The sequence below is a fragment of the Somniosus microcephalus genome, chromosome 7, assembly GCF_052327205.1.
Source record: "Somniosus microcephalus isolate GS21.2 chromosome 7, FLI_Smic_1.0, whole genome shotgun sequence".
NCBI classification, from domain to species: domain Eukaryota; kingdom Metazoa; phylum Chordata; class Chondrichthyes; order Squaliformes; family Somniosidae; genus Somniosus; species Somniosus microcephalus.
In genome coordinates this window covers 260,801,282-260,826,408 of record NC_140993.1, presented here as the reverse complement: position 1 = coordinate 260,826,408, position 25,127 = coordinate 260,801,282, and the positions used below count along the sequence as shown (strand labels likewise).

At 44.3% G+C, this 25,127-nt stretch overlaps 1 protein-coding gene across 2 annotated transcripts in view; it reads right to left on the bottom strand.

The window, feature by feature from the left end:
* atad2 (ATPase family AAA domain containing 2) overlaps window positions 1–25,127 on the bottom strand; it is an 80,937-nt gene that overhangs the window by 5,073 nt on the left and 50,737 nt on the right. Inside the window, exons 19-27 of one of the 2 annotated variants that reach the window (XM_085993671.1) lie at window positions 23,449–23,634; window positions 22,336–22,471; window positions 16,812–17,008; window positions 10,692–10,851; window positions 7,082–7,204; window positions 6,266–6,415; window positions 3,730–4,176; window positions 1,516–1,652; window positions 723–851 (exon numbers count right to left, since the gene is read on the bottom strand). In XM_085993671.1, coding sequence (XP_085849797.1) covers window positions 723–851; window positions 1,516–1,652; window positions 3,730–4,176; window positions 6,266–6,415; window positions 7,082–7,204; window positions 10,692–10,851; window positions 16,812–17,008; window positions 22,336–22,471; window positions 23,449–23,634 — 1,665 coding nt within the window. The remainder of the gene's footprint in view (window positions 1–722; window positions 852–1,515; window positions 1,653–3,729; window positions 4,177–6,265; window positions 6,416–7,081; window positions 7,205–10,691; window positions 10,852–16,811; window positions 17,009–22,335; window positions 22,472–23,448; window positions 23,635–25,127) is intronic. The other variant, XM_085993672.1, reaches the window with a different exon arrangement.

The following is a 25,127-nucleotide window of genomic DNA, read 5'->3' as shown; positions in this document are numbered from 1 at the left end:
GGCGCCATTATCGGCCATGCACAAAGTTTAGCGCCTGGCGCTAATTATCGCCTCCGACAGCAAACTTGGCTTTTATCGCCCCTGGAGGCGATTGGAGCGCTAAATCAGGCGCTTCACACCTGTCTTAAGCGCAAAGGCCGAGGAGCGAGGCGCTACCTCAGAGCGCTGGTGAAGCAAGAAGGGCAAATCAAAATAAACCTGCAAAGTGCTGCTCAGTACTCAAAACTCCTTCACACAGCGTTGAATCTCTCCAGAAGTCTCTCTCAGAATGCATGGTGCAAAAATGTCACCGACAAAAAAAGGCAGGAAGCGGTCGCCTTTAAATAGGGCTCCCCTAGTCCCTTTCGGACAGCGTAACGCTCCCCTCAACTTGTCGTTGCTAGCGGCAGGGGGCGCCACTCAATATCCAGTCCGGGGCACTAACGGGGCGTTGCACGCTCGACTGACGTCACAATTTGCTGGTGCAGGAGATCGTGGCGGTAGTGTTTAGCGCCGCCGCAAAATGTCTAGTTAATTTCGCGAGCGGCGCAAACATCGCCGTGCCCGGGCGCTAGTTGCTTTGCGCCCCATTAGCGCCCTCTTAAGGCGCAAACAACTGAATTTTTCCCCCATTATGTTTTAATCACAAACAGCACATTAAAGCTATTAAATGTGAAGTCAGCCTAGATATAAAGGTGAGTGGGGAATGCTTTGCTTCAAATTTAAAAGGCCCAGTAACTTACTTGTACTAGTGTAGTCTTGTCAAACTCCTTACGGTGATAGTAGATGCATTGACTGAGCACTGCATACAATTTTTCCAGCTGAAGTAGAGTGAATCCCTCACTTTTCTGAGTAACTTGTTTCCAGAGTTTCTGAATGTGAACCACATTGAACAACACATTTAGCAGTCAATGATGAATTCAGTATTTCAAAAGATTTTGCAGCATACTTGACTGGATTCTACATTTGTTTAATCTATGGAGTTAGAAAAACACAATTTCCCCACAGCTAGTGAACTGCACCAATAACATTACTGTTAGGAATAACGTATTACGGTGAGGGGCGGGAATAAAGATACTGAAACTTCTGGACTAATGAAGGAACTATAGCCAGTACACTCAATATTAACAGTCGCCATATAACAGAGTGCCTTATGAAAGCAGCAAAATAGCTGATGTGGCTGATGCATGATTAACTGACATTTTCGCAGGCTTTATTTAAATTTCTGTTTTGTATTTGCTTACTGGAAAGATTTGGAAAAAGGATCAAATCAGTTCTATTATAGAGTCACTAGTAAAATCAATTTATCAGGTCAGGAACTTAAAGTTATTTTACTCAAAATTACATTTCTGCATTACAAGGACAAAACAATTATCAAATTAATATTCCTTTCTGAGTTGAAGGCATCTCTTTGCATAGAGATAAGATTAATGCAGTTAACAGAACTAGGAACAAACCAATACAGAAGTTGTTTTAAGAATTGACCATTTCAAATAAAATGCTTAAGATAGCAATAGCCCATATACCACAACCTACCTTCAGCCTTTCATGATCTACATTTACAGGTGGAGTGTGTTCAGAAAGGACCTCCAATGCTTTCTCAACATTAATGTGCTGTTGCTGTTCCACCTGGACCCGCCTGCTGCGGGTCATACGGAACTTTGAGTATTTATCTGTGTGGGGAAATATAAATAGTAACACCTTCAAAATGGTGTTCCTCTTTACTCTGGAATTTCTGCAATCATTTTTAAGACCGTCACTAATTTAACTCCCAAAAGCATTTACCACACCATTTATAATGCCAATTTATATACTTCCCATTCACAGCGTTATGTGGGCTAAAGACACCAAACACAGTATCTGGTTCCACCCCTTTTTCATGGTGTTAGGGACAAGCAATGAGCAGAAGTCAGCACTTAAGTGATGGGGGGCTAATTAGAGGAACACAACACAAATGTCTAGTCACCCAGCACTGCTGTTCTGCATTTCTCCACAATGAAATGGCACTAGAAGATATCCGAGGCTATCTCTAGCCCACCTTCCTGGCTGGGGGAGAGAGAGGAAGGAAAAAAGGGACAAAAACCCTTTTACCATCTCTAGTGAGATAACACATCAGCCAAGAGTATGCAATGTAAATGGAAAATGGTAAGCTAAAGGAAACGCAACAAATGTCTGCAACGGTCCTGACAGAAAAGAAAATCTGCAATTTAAAGATAAAAAAGGTGGCACAGTGCGACAGATACTCACGTCCCAATTCCCAAAAGACATTGCCATTTCATTTGCGCCAGATATTGCTCAGCACTTTTCCACAAGAAAAGGCGAGAGTAGGGAGTAAATGAGCAAACTGAACCCAAGCCCACTGGCGTGCAATCACTCATATTGGGCCTCATTGTCAGACAGCTGCAGGCACCTGCTGGGCATCCCCAGGCAGCTCGCTGGTGAAGACCGCTGGAGTTTTGGGCCGTGGATGTAAGTCTTAAAGTGGGGGGAGCGAGATCGGTGGCCAGCGGTGCCCCGTGGTACGGCTCCACATTCAGATAAGCCCATTTCAACAAACATCGTTTTGGTGGCGGCCTGCAGCGGTCCCTTTAAGGGCTACATGTAGATCTAGTTTTCCTGAACTCGGTTGGCCCGGTACTGGCTGCGCTCAGCGCAACCCAATTTTGCACAGGGGGCCATCAGCAGCAGTTAGGCCCTTTATTTGCATATGTCCAACATTGTGTTCAGGGACCCCTTTTTTTGTGCCTACACCAATATGGCAGGTGGCACACTTCTAGCTTGTAATGAACATGTGCTTCCCGCCCTCAATATTTAGAAACTTAGGCGCTCATTTAGCACCTGATAAACGGGCATGGCACCATCGAATTTCTAGGCCCTACTCTCTAGCCTGACCTTTATAAAAAAAAGTCAAATCAACCAAGCTTGGCATGAGCCAAACAAGCCCTGAATGTAAGGCACCTATTTTTACACGGAATTGAAGGGGAAAGTTTAAAACCTGCCAAAAGTTGATGTTCAAGAATAGGATCAACTTGAGATGAAACTCATTAAGATAGCAAAGCAAATTATAAAAAAAAAAATGACCTGGTATTTATTTAGTGCGTTTCATGTCCTCCGCACTTCAAAGCCAATAAATTACTTCTGAAATGTTGTCGCTGTTGTTACCTAGGCAAACATGGCAGCCAATTTCCACACAGCAAGGCCCCACAAACAACAATGAGCTAAGTTACCAATGACTTGGTTTTAGCCGAGGGGTAAACGTTGGTCAGGGAACTGGGAGAACTCCCCTACTCTGTATAATTCCCTGGGATCTTTTACATCCACCTGTACCACACTCACTACTTTAGCCCCTTACTATGTAGGACTGAGCAGGAGACTTTACTCATTCAATGCATGTATTATTGAAACGGATCTCATTTTGTTACTATTCCATACTCGTGTATACAAGTTATTTATACTAATTTAGTTATTCATGTGATTGAGTTGCTTACTTACAAGGGGGGAAAAACACTTAAAATATTAAGTTAAACTCACCAACACATTGATTTTCCATGCCTTATAATCTCCCACAATGTTCACAAGACATTGGGCTAGTTCCTGTTAATACCACTGGTGTGTTTGCAAAAGCAGTCAAAAGTGCAACACGGACATTCATAACCACTCCATCAGGACATAATTACTCCCCCCATCCCAAGAAAAAAAGTTGGCAAAACAATTGCATAACTGTCGTAGTGTACTTCCATATGTACAAACCTGCAGAATGATGCGGTTTATCTCCCTTCCTTTCCATGAGTTCACTTGTCTCAAGTTGCTGGTTTTTAAGAGAATCTCCATTACCCAGTTCACTTTCTTCCCATTTTGCTTCATTAGTAGAAATCACTTTCTTCTTGCATATGCTTTCACCAGCAGACAGAAGTGCATCATCAGACTGCGGTTTAATCATTTCCTTCGTCAATTTATTTTTTATTTTGCCACACCCATTATAGAAACGTTGCTCTTGCGGAGTTTCCATGGAGGAATCACCATTGTAGTCCGTCTGATCTACACTTGAATCATTGCAATTTTCTATTCCCTCTGTGACATCGTCGCTGTCACCATCCTCCTCATAGCTGATGTTTGGTGAAGGCTTCTTGCGTTTACTTTTATAAACCATACCATGGTCCCATCGCCTAGATCTACAAGGTTTCTTCTTTGACTGAGCTACAGAAGTACACAAAGTATTCTGTTACTACATGCCAGAATAGCTAGCAATACAATCTGGCTGGTAATCAATAGGTTTTTCCCCCTCACAGATATTTTATCATATACAATCATCCTTTATATTATGGATCATCATATATAAATAGGACAGCCCATTTTTATCAGTCACATCTATACATTGACCAAAGTAGTAAAACTAGTTAAAATATACTTCTAAATTAAATTCATATAATTTAACATTTTTGGTATGAAACCGAGAGCCTTTCTAGTCTGTTTTAATAGGTGATGTCTGTAGATATTTCCCCCGCCGCCCCCCATAGCCCAGGAATGCTCAGTACAATTGTAGCAACACAGTCGAGATCGGCAAACTCAGCAGAGCCCAGGAAACAAACTTAGTATGCAAGGCTCCGTGCTACATTAGGCAGTGCATTAACAACTGAAGCACCAAGGGTGCGCGTCATGCAGTGATTTTCTTTGGTGGTATTTTTCACTGAATATCGTACTAGAAATTATAGATCAGAGAGATGTATGCTCTGTAGTGACCAGGAATCTGTAATCTTATTTATATGGATTTCACCATTATAACATTTTTATGAAGTGCTTGCAAACTGGCTTACCCTCACTGCTTTCATTCTATTTATTCTCAGATTGTAGTTCATGCCAATGCTGGTCTAGGTTTACAAAACGGCAGTTGTGAGCAGTGAGGGATGTATTTCTTCCCCCTCTTGCATATTTTAATATTGCCACAAAAAATGGCTTAGTCATTATCTGCATCAGGGTGAAGATAAAAGACTGAGGTTAGTTATGATGCACGTCAACCCACAGACTCCCCCACCAACGTGACTGATTGAATAGACTGGCAACACGCAGTGTCTAAGTTCTGGCAATTGTGAGGATCTTGGCACCGTACTTTGTTGCAATTCCAATAGTACCTGGGTCTATGGAGCAGAATTAAGCTTTTACTGTGAAATAGAATTTGCCGCAGAGCCAGTTGCTCCATGTGGTTTCTTGGTTTCATTTCTTGTTAAAATTTTAAGTATTAAACGTAGATTCAGTGTTTTCAAATAAGTCAAGATACATTAATTTGTAAGTTTACTGTGTAAACAAACCCCTTTTGTGGTTTAATAATGGTATATTTTAACTGCAAGTTTTATTTATTATCTAAAAGGAATCATAAGCGTTTCAAAATCACTTGCAATTCACTTTTTTGGTTTAGGTGTTTTTTCAGAATGATTTGTGTTATTCTGTCTATCTCAGGCATGTGCATCAGCATCACTGCTTTGGATGGGACACTGGTATCCATTCCTTTCTCCACAAGGTACTGACTCATGGGGATACAAGTCCACGCTGGTCACTCTCCAGTAGCTCATGCAAAATGCAGTCCTTCACACGCAAGCTTAGACAGTGAGTGTGGGCAGGCCATCCAATCCTGGGGATAGCGATGGGTGGACCTGTGGAGCAACAAGTGCCATAACTAACCTCAGTCATTTCTTCATGCAATCGCCATACACACACCTTCAAGTCAGGGCCACTGGTAGTGGTCAATAAGCAGGAACCCTGGCTGACTTTCTCCTCTTGGTCTATAAGCACGTGGGCAATGCTACTGCCACCTAGCTGAGATGAGCTAACTGGGTACAGATCAGGAATTAAAGCTAAGACAATCTGGTCTGTATGATTCAACTACATGCTGCCTTACCAATGTCTAAGTCATTGTGGGATAGCACAAGCTTTTAAAATTTTGCAGCCACACGTATTAATGTGCAATACTGATATGTGGGATGAAAACAGTACTTCATTGCGATATTTGACAAACTATATACTGCAATCAAAATTGCTCGCATTAAGTTTATGCTTCTTACCAACTTAAAACACTTTTTAAAAACATGCTGCAGTTAAAATACCTCGGGGACAGTGCAGCATGTTTTCAAAATCATCAGGAGGAGGGAGAGTCAGATCCGGCTGCGCTCTCACAAACCCTCAAATGGACCAGAAAACCGAACAAACAAAGATTAAAAATCAGAGCAAAGAAAAACATTTAAAGAATGCAGGTTGATTTTAAAAAGATTACCAAAACTCTGACAACACTCGCCTGTAGAGGTTGAAGGTGTGCTTGCAGCTACTGGCGAGGGCACTTCCACTCTTTGGTAGGAAAGTTCCAGACCTGGCTTTTTATTCTCTGTGGTGGAACTCTTTGGTAACACGTGATAAAATGTGGGTGCAAATTTGGAAGAATAGCAGCCTACAATAGCAACAGTACAAGATTTGCATACTATATGAAATTCAATATTCACATTTTTCCCCCCTTAAATGCAAAGTTTGGCATGACAGATGTTTGCGTACCACCGGCATTCAATTAATGTTAGCAAGCACTTGGGACTGCTTCAGGAACTTGACCGACAGGCTCTTCCATATGTCTGTATGTTAAACAACTTGCATTTATATAGCGCTGTTAACGTTATAAAACGTCCCAAGTCGCTTCACAGGAGCATTAGAAAACAAAATTTGACACCGAGCCACATAAGGAGATATTAGGGCAGCTGGCCAAAAGCTTGCTCAAAGAGGTAGGTTTTAAGGAGCGTTTAAAAGGAGGAGGGAGAGGCAAAGAGGTTTCGGGAGGGAATTCCAGAGCTTAGGTCCTCGGAAGCTGAAGACACAGCCGTCAACGGTGGGGTGATTGAAATTGGGGATGCTCAAGAGGCCTGAATTAGAGGAGCACAGATATCTCGGAGGGTTGTAGGGCTAGAGGAGATTACAGAGATAGGGAGGGGGTGAGGCCATGGAGGGATTTGAAAACAAGGATGAGAATTTTAAAATCGAAAGTGATTGCTACCGCTACAAGCAACTGAAGGAACATTACTGCGGGGCAGACCATGTCACTTTTATACTCAAAAGAAAATGACTGTACCTCTGTTCTTTCGAGATTCTTGAGTTTCTTCACAGAGCTTTTCAAATTCTTCATCAAGTTCTGATTTCATAATGGCATTGGCAGTGTCTTTCAAAGCACAGGCTCGGTGTCTGATCAGACGATCTAAGAGAGCAATATTACATTCATCATTCTATTAGAAGCAAAAACAAGCCACCTTTTATTTCCATTTTTGTTTGAAGGGGAGCAAGGCAATTCTTCAAATAAAAGATTATAATCAACTGAGTCTAATAAAAAGATGGACTGCAGCCTACCAATTTAGACAGAAATTTATCTGCAACGCAACAGTGCACTGTTTAAGAGCTCCAGTCTAGATACACCACAGAAAGGGTATTGCTACTTGAACATAACCAACACAGCTCACACTTGTATCATCCTCTGCATTTACTACACCCCCACCCCTCATGCCTAAATGGCTCTCTATCTCTCACAGAACAGATGCAGAGGAGTAGAAATAAAGATCAAGTCAAGGCACATTGGGGGAAAAATTCATTAGAGACCATCTTGGGTCGCTAACATCACCTGGGCGCTAAATTTAGTTTTAGCACCCCAAGAGGGAGGTAGAGCACTAATTCAAGCTCTCCACTTCCTTCTTAGAGCACTAACCCCGAATATCGTGGCAGTGCGTTCTGCAGCGCTACGCACTGGGCCATGTAGTGCTGCCGCATGGAAGGGCTCCTCCCCTCTTTAAAGGGGAGGGCCCAAGCCCACAACTCTGCAGGGCCCTACCTGGACCACCAGGAAGCAGGCTGCCAGATCACGGCGTGGACCACGCGTTGAGATGCGCAACGGGCCGCGGCAAGTTGGCCGATCCCCCCCACTTCCCCTTTACTTACCGCCCGGCGAACCTCCTGCTGCTCCGTTCCAGCCCTTTGAATCGGTCGCCGTCATCGCCCGGCGCAGATTCAGGGGGTGCGGGCCAATTTTGCTGGCAGGGCAAAAAACCAGGCGCTGCGCACGGTGATGACAGTCATTGCCTGTGGAGCGCTACCGGTTACCGCTGCCGCTAAATTCCTACTGAATTTAGCAGGAGTTGTTGCGATGCATGCCTGGCTGAAAAGTCGTTTGCGCCCCGTTAGTGTCTCCGAGGTGCGCTAACTGGAGGCACAAATGCACCAAATTTGTAGCCCATTATTCTTTGTATTTTGGAATCGCATCATGTTAAACAATTATTTAGGGTTTTATCCCCACAAATTGAAATATATGATGTGGACTGAGTGGAATATCCCACTCCATGCCTCTAAAATCCCCTCTCAACTTCCATCTTTTAAAAAATTCATTCGAGATGTAGGCATTGCTAGCAACCCATACCTCAACCTATCGGTAGCTGAAGCCCTCATCCATGCCTTGGTCACACTGTCTGAGCCAACAGTCCACTCTCCATAAACTTCAGGTCTCCAAAACTCTGCCGCTTGTATCCTATTCTGCGCCAAATCCCACTCACCCATCATCCCTGTCCTCACTCACCTACATTGCTTCCCAGTTCCTTTTACTGTTCTCATTCTTGTGTTTAAATCCCTTCAAGGCCTTGCCCTTCCCTGTCTCTAACATCCTTCAGCCCTAGAACCTCTCGGAACCGCCCCCCCCCCACTGGCGCCTGTGCCTTCAGCAGCCTAGGTCCTGTCCTCTGGAATTTCCTCCCTAAACTCCCCACCCTGTCTGCCCACTTCCTTCTCAAGAGCCTCCTTAAAACCCACCTCTGACCAAACTTTTGGTCATTCCTTCAAATATCTTACTTCTTTGGCTCCATGTTCATTTTTTGACTACACCTCTGAAGCACTTTGGAGCTTTCTCCACACTAAAGGCACTATATAAATGTAGTTTGTTGTTGTTATTAAGATGCCAATCTCTTTTAAACTAGAAATATGCAGCCAGATCTATTCAGTTAGTAAATCAGTCACTGGTTCAGAGTATGTGAATGTCAAATTCTGGAATTTTCACGAGTTCAGGGATTGCATTCAAGAGTTCTGCCAGTTTTCCCTATGATAACGGAACACCAGTGGCCTTGCCTGCAATATACGAAGGGGCTGCTATTTCCTATAATCAGGGCCACTGGGTTGCAGGAACTGAGCAAGTCAAATTCAGTTTTTTTTATTATATGGTATTCCAAAACTTTTAGCCACTTTTGTGGTGGATTGCATTCCGCTATCCTGGATAGAATAGTTTAAAATCACCTTCAAGGTGGACTTATGTGACAGTGTAGAGAGTGAATTGAAGCATTGATGCTCTCCAATAGCTCAATAAACAGACCACTGTGGAATTGAACTCTACAGACCAGCAAGTTTCCATGTTCAGTCCTTCGTCTGTGCTAAAATCTTTGCTCAGCTGAGGTCAGGAGTGGTGTGTTATAACTAGCCAGAGTGCCCTGGGGCCATTAAAGCAGCAGCCAGTGCTCCTGTACCTGGTCACTATCCAGGACTTTGCTTGAAAGTAGGTGTGTGTATGTGTCAAATGAGGATAGAATCAGGCTCATCTAACACATCCCACCCAAGCAAGATTGAATAGTGATAGCCATTCTTGCACGAGCCTGGATAATTACTATCTGTGTAAAGTACTAGGGACCGTGACACTGTATTCCAACATGGATCATCAGCCTCAGGTGTGTAGAGAAAGGCAGAGCAAAAGTAAGTGGGAGTGAATTGCTTTCATTAACTCAAGATTCTCTAATACAGCAAACATCTGCCATATCATTCACCGTTGCCATATTAATTGAAGATGATAACTGTAGAGTTTTAAGGAATGTTTCCCCCTTCTGTTGACCATTAGGATCTTGAGTTTTGAGGCGTTTTTGCTCCTTTTCATGTCAAAAAAATGTTTTTGTTCTGCTCTTGGATTAGAACAAAACCATGAATTGTAAACAAGGGAGGGGGAAAAGAACATAAGAATTAGGATCAGGAGTAGGCCATTTGGCCCCTTGAGCCTGCTCTGCCATTCATTAGCTGCTGATCTACCTCAACTCCACTTTCCCACACTATCCCCATAACCCTCGATTCCCTTGGTATCCGAAAATCTATCGATCTCTGTCTTGGATATACTCAACGATTGAACATCCACAGCCCTCTGGGGTAGAGAATTCCAAAAATTCACAACCTTCTGAGTGAAGAAATTTCTCATCTCAATCCTAAATGCCCACCCCCTAATCCGGAGACTGTGACCCCTGGTTCTAGACTCTCCAGCCAGGGGAAACATCCCTGTCAAGCCCTTTAAGAATTTTATACATGGATTCAACTTGTAATCATGACTGGCAAATACCTACTTTTGTTTGCTTCAGATGCCCAGGGAAGACCAGCAAATTCACTAATATTCATCAGAATTCAATGAAATCCAGTGCAAAAATACTCTGGCAAAAGATAACTTTCTTCTAATGCAATTGGTCTACTCGCTACTGGTACTGTTTGGAACTGTACTGTACACATTATAGAAGTAACTTCTGGAAAATTGGAGGCTATAATTCACACTTAGGGTCTTGCCAACATCCAGTTCCACACTTGTCTGATACAGAAACTGCACCCACTAAATTGGATTACAACTTTGGAACTTCTTCTGCAGTATTTGTTGCTCAATAGAATAGATTCACTCATTTGCTCCTCACCTGCAGGATCTGCATCAGGATTGTACTCCAGTGCATTATTGCAGATTAATTCGATGTCTTGAAGATACTCCTTTACAGTCATGTATTTGTGCAGGTCAATGTTTGACATCACAGTGGAAAGGTCCATTGGTTGTTCGATGACAACGCAGTAATCTGGAACCTGACAGAAAAAAAACAGTTGCAAGTCCTACATTTAAAGAAGTAATGGCATATTTATTCTAGATGCAGCTGAATACATCAAAGTGCTGAATGACCGAGTGAACAGAACAGTACCCACTCCCAATACACCATCAGATTCATCATCATTATAATGTATTCTCACCTCCTTTATAATACACTAGGGTTGCATGCCGTATTTGAAATCTGGGCCTAGAAATTGAGTTTACGCTGCGCCAGGGCTTTAGCGCCGGAAGTTAGCGCCGGCGCTAAAGCCCTTTGCGCGCGCCAAAAATTCAGTAGCGCCGCGCCCAAACGGCTGCCGGCGCTACTGAAGGGTTTTAGCACCTGAAAACTGGCGCAACGCACCGCATTGCGGCGCCCGCTGCGGTGCGGCAGGCTCGGGAAGTGCAGGCCTCCTCCTTCCATTAAGGAGGAGCTGCCTGCACCCGGCCGCGGCCCGCGCAAATCTCATCAAAAATGAGCCCGGCACCTCGGACAAGTGCCGGGCTTGCATCTGTTCCCGGGGGGGGGGGGGAGAAGTCCGGGGAGGGAGCTGCGGGCAGGCGGCCGGCCGCGCCTCCTTAAAGCGCCGGCGCAGACTCCGGCAACACTCGTTTGCCGGAGTCTTAGTTGCGGCTGCCACTGGCGAGGCGGCCGCAACTGAATTTCGGCTTGGGGCCGGGTTACCACGGCAACCGGGACGCTGCGCACACCGATGACGTCATCGGTGCCGGCGCAGCGCTACCGGTCTACCACCGCGGAAGGGCGCCAGGCAATTTAGGAACCGGCGCCAATTGCAGCGCTAGGCCCTCTAGCGCCGCAAAATCGGTGCTAAGGGCACTGAATTTCTAGGCCCTGATCTTTAGGTACCTTCACGGCACCAAGGGTGGCCCAGCTGCATGGGGTGGGGGGGGGGAGGCGCGCGGCAGAAGAAGAGTGGAAGAGCAATAGTGCTAGGGGATTCATTAGTTAGGGGAGAAGATAGACATTTCTGTGGACGCAGGCGTGACTCCAGGATGGTATGTTGCCTCCCTGGTGCCAGGTCAAGGATGTCACTGTGCGGCTGCAGGACACTCGGAGGGGGGAGAGTGAACAGCCAGAGGTTGTTGTCCATAACGGTACCAACGACATAGGCAGAAAGAGGGATGAGGTCCTGCAGGCAGACTTTAGGGAGCTAGGAAAGAGATTAAAAGGTAGTATCTCCAGATTATTCCCGGTGCCACGTGCTAGTGAGTACCGGAATAGGAGGATAGAACAGATGAATGTGTGGCTGGAGAGAGAGTGCAGGAAGGAGGGCTTTAGATTCCTGAGGCATTGGGACAGTTTCTGGGGAAGGTAGGACCTGTACAAGCCGGACGGGTTACACCTCAACAGAGCCGGGACCAATATTCTCGCGGGGAGATTTGCTAGTGCTGTTGGGGATGGTTTAAACTAGATTGACAGGGGGATGGGCACCAGCATATAGGAATAGAAAAGAGGAATAAGGTGCATAAAAGAGTGAGTGTGTTGGATAGTACTAGAGAAGAAAGTAGTACTAGAAGTGGAAGTAGTACCACATTAAATAGGAGCAGACTAAGACTACGAAAAATTCAAAATCGGTTTAGAATGGATGTACGTAAACGCACAAAGTGTGGTGAATAAGGTTGGTGAGCTACAAGCACAATTAGCCATGTGGCAATATGATATTGTGGCAATAACGGAAACATGGCTTTAAAATGGTGAGGACTGGGCACTTAATATTCAAGGGTGCAAGGTGTTAAGAAAATATAGGGAAGGAAAAAAGGGAGGTGGGGTGGCAGTGCTGATTAAGGAAGACATTGTAGTGTTGGAAAAGGAGGATGTTCTTGAGGGGACAAGGACAGAATCCATTTGGTTAGAGTTCAGGAGCTAAAAGGGTATGATCACGCTATTGGGGGAATTCTACAGGCATCCAAATAGCGAGAGGGAGGTAGAGGAGCAAATCTGCAGGGAAATTGCAGAGATATACAAGTGCTATAGAGTGGTGATATTGGGGGACTTTAATTACCCAAATATCGATTGGGATAATGCTAGGGTAAAGGGAAAGGAGGGGGAGGAATTTCTGAAATGTGTTCAGGAGAATTTCCTTCACCAGTATGTTCTTGGCCCAACTAGGAAGGAGGCATTGCTGGATCTGGTGCTGGAGAATGAGGTGGGCCAGGTCGACCAAGTGTCTGTGGGAGAATACTTGGGTATGGAGTGATCATCGTATCATAAGATTTAGATTAGCAATGGAGAGGAGCAAGGAATAATCTAGAGTGGAACTTCTAAACTGGAATAGGGCTAACTTCAATGGGATGCGAAAGGATCTAACCAGGGTAAAATGGAACCAAAGACTGACAGGAAAAACTGTAACGGAACAATGGGTGATCTTTAAGAAGGAGATGTTCTAAGTACAGGCTAGGTACATTCCAACAAGAGGGAAGGGTAAGGGAACCAAAGCAAGGGCTCCTTGGATGACGAGGGAGATAGAGAAGATGATGAAACATTAAGAGGGTGTATGATGCATGTCAGGTGAATGCTTCAAGGGAGAACCAGACCAAATACAACGGGGGAGAAATTCAGTATTGCCCCATTTGGGGCGCAATTATCAGCCGGGTGCAAAGATTAGCGCCTGGCGCTAATTATCGCCTCTGACTGCAAACTTGGCTTTTATTGCCCCTGGAGGTGATTGGAGCGCTAAATCAGGCGCTACACACCTCTCTTGAGGCGCAAAGACCGAGGAGCGAGGTGCTACCTCAGAGCGCTGGCGAAGCTCTTGTGATGTTAGTCAGCAATGGAACACCGACACACTGGCACCGGCCAGTTCTTAAAGGGGAGTTCTGATGAAAGGTCATCGACCTGAAACGCTAACTGTTTCTCTCTTCAGATGCTCAATTTTAACAAAATTGAGGCTCATGGAATAGGTGGGTCAGTGGCAGCTTGGATAAGGAATTGGCTTAAGGATAGAAAACAGCAAGTTGTGGTAAATGGCTGTTTTTCAGACTGGAGGATGGTACAGGAAACTTTGGTTTATCCGGAGGTTGTATGTCCGGAATACTTGATCTAACGGCAACAATCAGGAGCCGTTTTCTATAAGTTTTTTTAGTTCTCATTCTTTTTTTCCCCCCAGTTAGGCACTGCAAGGTCTGTAGCTATAGCAACAGCTTCAGCTAGAGACGCTTGCAGCTGCAGCTGACTCTTTAGAAGCTGTTGCTAAGCAACAGTGTTTGTTGTCAGATACGGAGATGAAAACCTCCGTATGCTTCAACATTAACTTTGTATGTCCGGCAGTTTTGATAGATCGGCAACACGCCAGTCCCGTCGGTGCCGGATATCACAAAGTTTCCTGTAGACAGTGGTGTTCCTCATAATATATATCTCAAGATAGAGATAGAGATATATATGTGTGGCAAACAGTGAGGATGATACCAATCGACTGCAACAGGACATAGAAAGGCTAGCAGAATGGGCAGATGGAATTTAATAGAGAAGTGTGAGGTAATGCATTTTGGCAGAAGGAACAGGGAGAGGCAATATACACTTAATGGCACAGTTTTAAAGAGTGTGCAGGGACAGGGGGACCTGGGAGGTAATGTGCATAGGTCCCTGAAGGTGGCGGGACATATTGAGAGAGTGGTTAGCAAAACATATGGGATCTTGGGCTTCATAAATAGAGGTATTGAGTACAAAACTAGATAAGTTATGCTGAACCTTTATAAAGCGTTGGTTAGGCCACAACTGGAGTATTGTGTCTATTTCTGGTCACCACACTTTAGGAAGGATGTGAAGGCCCTTGAGAGGGTGCAGAGGAGATTTACCAGAATGGTTCCGGGGATGGGGGATCTTAGCTACAAGACAGGTTAGAGAAGCTGGATTTGTTTTCATTGGAGCAAAGGAGGTTGAGGGGTGATTTGATAGGTGTACAAGATTATGACAGGTTTAGATAGGCTAGACAGGGAAAGGCTGTTACCACTAGTTGATGGCACAAGGACTAGGGGACACAGATTGAAGGTTTTAGGTAAGAGATACAGGGGGGATGCGAGGAAAAACTTTACGCAGCGAGTGGCGAGGACCTGGAACTTGCTGCTGACAGAAGTGGTGGAAGTGGAGACACTCAATGTTTTCAAGGGGAGACTGGATAGGCACTTGAGGGAAATAAACTTGCAGGGCTACGGGGATAGAGCAGGGGAATGGGACTGACTGGATTGCTCGAGAGCCGGCACGTACTTGATGGGCCAAATGGCCTCCTTCTGTGCCGTTATGACTATGACTCATTCATCAGTTATTTAACATTTTAATAACTAAGGAGTTAATTTTTCAAACTGGCAAGTGTGAACCCCCAACACCAGAGGAAACGAAATGACCAATGCGATAGTTCATTGTGCTATCAGGAAAATTAAGGCAAGATGGAGGTTGGCAGGAATACACAGCTGCAGACTTCTCAGCTCGTTGCATTCAAAATGGCAGCCACTTGCAGTAAACTGTGAAGATGTCTTACTGTACTTTCCTGTTTTCAGGTTGTTGGTGGTAAAATTGCAACATTAACAATTCTGTTACTACAATGACAAATTTATAACAAAAAATTGGCCATTTTACATAATGTATACATTTAAAAATGCTAAATCAGTCACTTATCTATTTGAAACTCCCATGCAACCCGTTTGCCTGTTATGCCTTTAGGTAGCACGGTTACAGGAATTCCCCTAGTTATTTTACACTTGGATATTTAGAGGAGTCATGTGTTGCTGTTTAAAATATTTTTTCTACGAATGGCCTTCCATGTTAAATATTTGAGAGAAGGGGCTGAGCTAAAGAAGCCTCCTCCAATACTTCCACTGACACCTTGTTGACTAGCTTACTGATCCACTCAGCAATTTCAGCAGCCTATTCCTGGCCGCATGCATTCTCTGCCCCACAGCCACTTGTGGCCTGGCTCCTAGCTTCAGCACAAAATGGAATTTCAGTATCTCCTAATTACTCCCTACAAGAAACTTGCTCAGTTGAACAAAATTTAAATGGGTAACTTGTTAAGAATTTTGCAGCATCTAACTATTCCGTCCTTGTGAAATATTGCAATACATTTGCTCTGAGCTACAGCTCACGTTTCTCCATTTGCTGTACCTGCCTACAGCGCCTCATTATAACTAGCCCTGCTACATTGGCTCAGAAAATTTAACTTTTAAAAACAAAACAGTAACACCGGATAAAATCCTAACTGGCCATTGATGTGATTTTTCCCGGTCTTCATTTGGAATATTTATAACTATACAACTTTATTTCCATTGTTCAAGACAACATAAGCTTTAATTCTTGCAATCAAATCCTCCCAAGAGTGGCTACCATTTATTCTCCCCCCACCTATCCACTCTACACACCCCTTCCCCCAATTCTACTCTCCCTTCGCCTTTCTCTTCGCTCTCCACAGCTTCACTTTGCCCGCACCTACCATACCAGTGCCACTGTTGCAACAGTCCGGGGCCACTTCCTTCAAACTCCAGGCCCATTCTGGCTGCCTTCCGTTTTCTCGCTACTTCCTCCCCCCAACCTCCAATTCTCTTCTGGTCTCTTCCTTTGTTGTAAATTCCCCTACCCCCACCCCCCCAAAGCCTTTAATCCCCACTGTACCTTCTCCCCCTGCCAAATCTCCAAGCCTGCTCTACCTTCCCCGTGCATCCCCAAAGCCTCACCATTTTCTAACTTCCCCTTTCTGGTCTCCAGCATTGAAATTGACTGTGCCCCGGTCCAATTATGCCACTTTCTCTCTAACTTCACACAATCTTGAGATGTCCCAAAGACATGAAAAGTGCTACATGAATGCAAGTTCTTTTTATTTTTTAAACCTACTGTGCAATGCCACAGGAGACAGACGGGTATTTTCTCGACTATAAAAAGGTCATACAATTAATATTTGACCAATCTCTCAAGGGACAACGTGTTCCATTAAAGTTCAGTAATTTATACCTCCTCTATATCGACAGGCTTGGTGAATGCTCTGAAGCGTTTGTCATTTGCCAGCCTGTGAGTCACATCCCGGAGGAAAAGCCTCAGCTCCCGTAAAGTGCCTTCCTCCTCCTCTTCCAGCTGCTTTACCTCCTCCTCGGAGAGACGTCGTGGTTCTGGTGGTGGTGCTACGGGAAGGACCTCCAAAGCCTGAAGGACTAGAGTGATTTCAAACTTACTTAATATTCACATAGTAGCTAGAGAACAATACAGCAACTGTGAAGCATTTCAAAATAATGCTTCACATTGCAAACTTGATGCTTTCAATTTTCAACCTTAAAGTGTCAAATAAGCTGGACACAATTTTGAAGAAAAAGATTAAGACCATTACGTTCAAGTAAAATTCCCATCTAATGTTTAGATTTGGGAGGCAAAATCATGTTCAAGGACTTTGAAGAGGAAAGGGAGGTTGGAGATGGGGCAGTAGTTTGCAAGAACAGAGAACATAAGTTGTAGGAGTAGGTAATTTGGCCCCTCGAGCCTGCTCCGCCATTCAATAAGATCATGGCTGATCTGATCTTGGCCTCAACTCCACTTCCCTGCCCGCTCCCCATAACCCTTGATTCCCTTACATTTCAAAAATCTGTCTGTCTCCACCTTAAATATATTCAATGACCCAGCCTCCACAGCTCTCTGGGGAAGAGAATTCCAAAGATTCACGACCCTCAGAGAAGAAATTCCTCCGCATTTCCGATTTAAAAGGGTGCCCCCTTATTCTGAAATTATGCCCCCTAGTTCTAGATTCCCCTACAAGGGGTATCATCCTCTCTGCATCTACCCTGTCAAGCCCCTTCAGAATCTTATGGGGGAAAAATTCAGTTGTTTGCGCCTCCTGTTAGCGCCTTAAGAGGGCACAAAGCAACTAGCGCTCGGGCGCGGCGATGTTTGCGCCGCTCGCAAAATTAACTAGACATTTTGCAGCGGCGCTAAACACTACCACTACGATTTCCTGCGCCGGCAGATCGGGACGTCAATAGAGTGCGCAACGCCCCGGGCCGGATATTGAGTGGCGCCCCCTGCCTCACCAACGACAGGTTGAGGGGAGCGTTTTGCAGTCAGAAAGGGACTGGGGGAGCGCTATTTAAAGGTGACCGCTTCCTGCCTTTTTTTGTTGGTGACATTTTTGCACCACGCATTCCGAGAGAGAGAGAGAGAGCGACTTCTGGAGAGATTCAAAACGCTGTGTGAAGGAGTTTATGGTACTGAGCAGCACTTTGCAGGTTCATTTTGATATGCACTTACTTGCTTCGCCCGCGCGGAGGTAGCGCCTCACTCCTCGGACTTTGCGCCTTGAGGTGTGTAGCGCCTGATTTAGCGCTCCAATCACCTCCATGGGCGATAAAAGCCAAGTTTGCCGTCGGAGGCGATAATTAGCGCCAGGCGCTAAACTTTGCGCACAGCCGATAATGGCGGCCCAAACAGGGCGATACTGAATTTTCCCCCCTATATGTTTCAATAAGATCCCCTCTCATTCTTCTAAACTCCAATGAGTATAGGCCCAACCTGCTCAACCTTTCTTCATAAGACAACCCCTTCATCTCCGGAATCAATCTTGTGAACCTTCTCTGAACTGCCTCCAATGCAAGTACTGTATATCCTTCCTTAAATAAGGAGACCAAAACTACGCAGTACTCCAGGTGTGGTCTCACCAACGCCCTGTACAGTTGGAACAGGACTTCCCTACTTTTATACTCCATTCCCTTTGCAATAAAGGCCAACACTCCATTTGCCTTCCTAATTACCTGCATGCTAACTTTTTGTGATTCATGTACAAGGACCCCCAGATCCCTCTGTACCTCAGCATTTTGTAATCTCTCTCCATTTAAATAATAATTTGCTTTTTTATTTTTCCTACCGAAGCGGATAACCTCACATTTTCCCACATTAAACTCCATCTGCCAGATTTTTGCCCACTCACTTAGCCTATCTATATATATCCTTTTGGAGATTCTTTGCGTCCTCCAAACAATTTGCTTTCCCACCTATCTTTGTATCAGCAGCATAATTTGGCTACATTACACGCAGTCCCTTCATCCAAGTCATTAATATAGATTGTAAATAGTTGAGGCCCCAGGACTGATCCCTGCGGCACCCCACTAGTTAGTTTGCCAACCTGAAAATTACCCATTTATCCCGACTCTCTGTTTTCTGTTAGTTAGCCAATCCTCTATCCATGTTAATATATTACCCCCAACCCCGTGAGCTCTTATCTTGTGTAGTAACCTTTTATGTGGCACCTTATCGAATGCCTTCTGGAAATCCAAATACACGACATCTACTGGTTCCCCTTTATCTACCCTGCTCGTTACATCCTCAAAGAATTCCAGCAAATTTGTCAAACATGATTTCCCTTTCATAAAACCATGCCGACTCTGCTCGACTATATTATGATTTTCCAAATGTCCTGCTATCACTTCCTTAATGACGGACTCCAGCATTTTCCCAATGACAGATGTTAGGCTAACTGGTCGATAGTTGCCTGGTTTCTGTCTCCTTCCTTTCTTAAATAGGGGTGTTACATTTGCGGTTTTCCAGTCCGCTGGGACCTCTCCAGAATCCAGGGAACTTTGGTAGATTACAACCAATGCATCCACTATCTCTGCAGCCACCTCTTTTAAGACTCTAGGATGCAGACCATCGGGTCCAGGGGACTTGTCCACCTTTAATCCCATTAGTTTGCCTAGTACTTTCTCTCTAGTGATAGTGATTGTTTTAAGTTCCCCCCCCCCCCACCCCAATAGCCCCTTGATTATCCATTATTGGGATGCTTTTAGTGTCTGCTACCGTGAAGACCGGAACAAAATATTTGTTCAAAGTCTCCGCCATTTCCCCGTTTCCTATTACTAATTCCCCAGACTCATCCTCTAGGGGACCAACGTTTACTTTAGCTACTCTCTTCCTTTTTATATACTTGTAGAAGCTCTTTCAGTCTGTTTTTATATTTCTTGCTAGCTTACTCTCATAAGTTATCTTCTCTCTCTATCATTTTTTTAGTCGTCCTTTAGGTTTTAAAACATTTCCCAATCCTCTGGCCTTTCACTATTCTTTGCAACATTGTATGCTTTTGTTTTCAATTTGATACCATCCTTTACTTCTTTAGTTAGCCACGGATGATTCATTCTTGTCTTTCTTTCGCACTGGAATATATCTTTGCTGAGAGTTATGAAATATCTCCTTAAATGTTTGCCACTGCTTTTCTAGTCTTACCCTGTAATATATTTTCCCAGTCCACTTTAAGTCTGCCTTCATACCTTTGTAATTACCTTTGTTTAAGTTCAGGACACTAGTTTGAGACCTAGCTTTCTCACCCTCAAACTGAATTTGAAATTCTACCATGCTATGATCACTCTTCCCAAGAGGATCCTTCACTTCGAGATTAAATAATCCAGCCTCATTACACATTACCAGATCTAAAATAGTCTTCTCCCTGGTTGGTTCCACAACATATTGTTCCAAGAAACCATCCCATATACACTCTAAGAACTCTTCCTCAAGTCTACCTTTGCCAATTTGCTTTGTCCAATCAATATGAAGATTAAAATCTCCCATGATTATAGTCGTACCTTTCTTACAAGTCTCTATTATTTCTTTATTTATACTCTGTCCTACAGTGTGGCTACTGTTTGGGGGGCCTGTAGACCACTCCCACCAGTGACTTCTTACCTTTATTATTTCTTATCTCCACCCAAACTGATTCTACGTCTTGATCTTCTAGGCCAATATAATTTCTCATTACTGCACTGATCTCATCCCTTATTAACAGAGCTACACCACCTCCTTTTCCTTTCTGCCTATCCTTACAAAATGACAAATACCCCTGAATATTCAGTTCCCAGCCTTGGTCACCTTACAACCACGTCTCTGTAATGGCTATCAGATCATACCCATTTATTTCTATTTGTGCTGTCAACTCATCTATCTTGTTACGAATGCTGCATGCGTTCAGATATAGCTCTTTCAATGTTGTCTTTTTACCATTTTTCCCTACTCCGACCCCTCTTTTTGATGCACTCGTGTGTAAATGATCTGTCCCTTCCTGTCACACTCTGGTTATCATTACCCCTATTGCTACCCTGCACTTTTGCCGTCTCATTTTTCTTTGACTTTTTACATTTCCGCTCAGCGTATCCCTCCCCCCACTATTTAGTTTAAAGCCCTATCAAGGGTAGGGGTTTTTTTGTTGTTGAAAGGGGTGATGATGGAAGATTTGAAAAGGAGGGGGACAGCACCCGAGGAGAGGAACCATTTACAATATTAGCCAGCATAGGAGTCAGGAAGGGAAGTTGGGTGGTTAGCAGTTTAGTGGGAATAGGGTCAAGAGAGCAAGAGGTGGGTCTCATGGACAAGTTGAGCTCAGAGAGGGCATGAGGGGAGATCGGAGAGAAACTGGAGAAAGATGTAAGTTCAGGGCTAGGGCAGGAGGGAGCCTTGGTTTGGTGGGCTAGGAGAAGGGAGGGATGCAGCAGAATGTATGGTCTGTCTTAGTACAAAAAAGTCCATTAGCTCCTCACACTTATTGTTGGAGGCGAGGATGGAAGGGGCAGTGGAGAGGGGATTAAAGAGACAGTCGGTAGTGGAGAACGGAAGCCATAGGTTATCTTTACATTCCAGGATGATCTTGCAGTGTGAGCAGCTTTGCCAGAGGAGAGCAGGACCCCGATAATGCTTGATGTGGTTCAGCTAGATCCAGCTATAAATGGCTAAACCAGTTGTGTGCCAATACATTCAAGTCTGCACCCCTCTGACTTAATGGAGCTAAAATAGGAGTTGTACCAGGGAGGAAGGGTTTTGTTGGGACAAGGGCATCAAAGGAGGAGGGGAGAGTGTGATTGAGCAGATCGATAGCTGCGGAAGTATTGCGGCAAATGGAGGGTCAAAGGCTAAACAGTTGGGAGTTTGAAAGTGCCGCTGTAAGTTGCAAGGGAGTTTATTCCAGGGGCAAACACAGAAGGAAGTAGGGTTGGAAGGGTAAAGTGAGCGCTGAGAGATGGCCATGTCTGTGATTGAGACAATGGTAATATAGAGGCCACGTGAGATAGCAAGTTGAGGGGGTGACCATGAATATGGGTAGGAGTTTATATGGGGGGGGGGGGGGGGGCAGTGAAGAGGAGGGCAGTGAACCCAGAAGAGCAAGAGTAAGTTGAATTGAGATGGAGTTTGAAATCACCACGGTTGAGAAGTCATTCGGTGCAGATACGAAGGGAGGAAAGAACTAAAAAGATATCTGGGTGAGAAACTTCAGGAAAGCAGCCACCAATGACGTAACCTAGCAGTCTTTTTATATATACACGGTTACTGTGCTTCCCTCAAATACAGGGCACCCTGGATCAAGTTATTGGATCTTTTGAGAACTACCATTTGTTTGAAATTCAACCAGAGGAATGGTATCTGAAACCTATTTTCTTTTACTAAGTACCACAGTCACATCTGTGTCGTGGCTCATACTGTAATTATTCCACTTCAGCAGCACAAGTCTTCGACTGACCAGCTTTTCTCTTGGATGATGGGGGTTTAGCAGCCTGTTTCAGTATCAGGTCTTCAAAGAACTTCTTTCTTTCTTCACAGCTAGGAAGCTGAACATTGAAAACTTCTCCGTAATGGCGAACAAACATCTCTTTTACCTTAAAAGATAAAAGGTCAATTAAAAAGCAGATGAGAGATTAGAATTAAAAACAGAAAATGGCTGGGCATCTTTTAGAAGACTGAAACAGTCTTGAGGTTCAGAGTGCAGTTAATCTACAAGAGTGATATTCATTAACATCACCTAAATGCAAAGATTGTGTCACACTCTTCTAACCACACTCCTACATAACATTTATTTAATAAATCTAATCAAAATGTTGCTGAGAAATTTCTTTCCTTGCAATATTCAGATTATGTGACTGGATGAGAGATTGAGCCTATACTCTCTGGAGTTTAGAAGAATGAGAGGTGATCTCATTGAAACATACAAGATTCTGGGGGGCGGGGATTGACAGGATAGATGCTGAGAGGTTGTTTCCCCTGGCTGGAGAGAGAACTAGGGGGCATAGTCTCAGGATAAGGGGTCGGCCATTTAAGACTGAGATGAGGAGGAATTTCTTCATTTAGAGGGTTGTGAATCTTTGGAATTCTCTACCCCAGAGAGCTATGGATGCTCAGACGTTGAGTACATTCAAGGCTGAAATAGATAGATTTTTGGACTCTAGGGGAATCAAGGAATATGGAGATTGGGCGGGAAAGTGGAGTTGAGGTCAAAGATCAGCCATGATCTTATTGAATGGTGGAGCAGGCTCAAGGAGACGTATGGCCTACTCCTGCTCCTAATTGTTATGTTCTTATGAAGTGCAAAGCAAGTACCACGATGAAAGTACTTACCCATTACATTCAGTGAGAGAAAGATCAAAAAGGAACACCACTACCAACAAACCCTACACATATGTTAGAATAGCTGGAACACTATCTGTCACGAGTGAGAAGATACATTTCTCTATATTAAAAAAAATCAACCCGATACAAGCTATCAGAATTAACCCTCATTCAAATGTCACAATCTAGCTCAGATTAAACAAAATAGTTAATACAAAATGTACAGGATTTCAGTTACATGAAAATTCACCTCTTCTGCCAGCTCACTGTGCAGGACATCACATGTTGCCAGTAGCAAGACTGGAGTAAATGAGGGAATGTCTTGAAGTAATGTAATGAATGTAGCTCTCAAGGTGTCTCCAACTGATTCCCACCACTGATCAATGTGAGGAATATACACTATACTTGGGGCGGTCCTTCGAGCTTCTCGGAACAGCTAAAAAGGCACAAAATAATCGTGTAAAATAAAAAATGCACACAACAGGCACAACAATCCTTATAATCTTCACAGATCTAAAAATTTATTTTCATTACTGGCAATAGAAAATGACACATACATTACTAACTTAACGAGAATATGATATCTACATCTCCAATGAGCAGCAACACCTGCACTTTTCTCCAGCAGCTCCAGATTTGGACTCTTTCAGGGCGGAAACAAAACTCACTTGAATCTTGGTTTCTTTACCTATATACCCAACAAGACTAGAAGCAATTTATTAAAACTGATCTGATGTAGTTCCCCACTGAAGTTTCCAGCAGTTCTGTGGATGGCAGTGACTGGAGTCACCGCTGGACGGTGGGGGGGGGGGGCAGTGAACTACTTCTGCAGTGAACTAGATCTGCTCTCTGCTAGACATACCTTGTACTGGATGCTAGGTAGGAGTTGAAGATATTGTGGGTAAATCAGAATGGCTGCATTTTATTTATTTAAAGAGAGAGACAACATCTGATATTTACTTAAAAAATAGCCCTTTCCATTAGTCTTTTCTGGAATGCTAGTGAGAAACCCAATAACCTCAACTTGGCACATCAGTGGAAGATAAAGCCTCAAGTTGTCATCCTGTGTTGAGGGTGTTCATTGTCAAATGCTGCACCAGTTAGTGTACGAGAGACTAACCAAAACCTTGTTCCTCACTCAGACCAGTAGCTAAGTGAAAGTGGATACAGGAAACTCTCTTTTTACCGGCACCTAAACATCCAGAAATCTCTCAACCGGCAAAATTCAGGAGTAGGTTCAGATAAGTTTTACTATATATTAGTGGCCGTGCAACCGGGGTTCCTGGATCTGTGGCCGTGTAACCGGGGTTCCTGGATCTGTGGCCGTGTAACCGGGGTTCCTGCATCTGTGGCCGTGCAACTGGGGTTCCTGGATCTGTGGCCGTGTAACCGGGGTTCCTGCATCTGTGGCCGTGCAACAGGGACTCCTGCACAAGTGCCGTGTAACCAGGGTTCCTGCACCTGTGGCCGTGTACGGGGCTCTCGTACCTTGGTAAGTATGCCTCTCTGTGATCCGGACTTTGATCAACCAGCACCACGCCGGTCCCGGATAAAAGAGTTTCCTGTAGTTTGTTCACGCAAAAATCTCACCCAATGCTCTGCACCTGCAAACACCCAATGTGTAATTTTCTTCCACTACGCTGCTTTGGAAATTTGCCTTCCGTGGAGATTGGGAGCCTTTCCATAATTTCTTTGAACATTACACATTGCAGGAAAGGTTAATGAAACGCTCCTCGGTTTTCAAAGGAATGCTCGATCCACCGGCAAAAATCAGGAGCCGTTTCGTTAGGTTCTTTTTCTTTTCGTTGCTTTTTTTTCCACCAGTCAGGCTCTGCAAGGTCTCGCTGAAGCTGTTGCTAAGCTACAGAGACGCTTGCAAGGTACGGCCGACTGTTTAGAAGCTAAGCAACAGGGTTTGTTGCCAGGTAC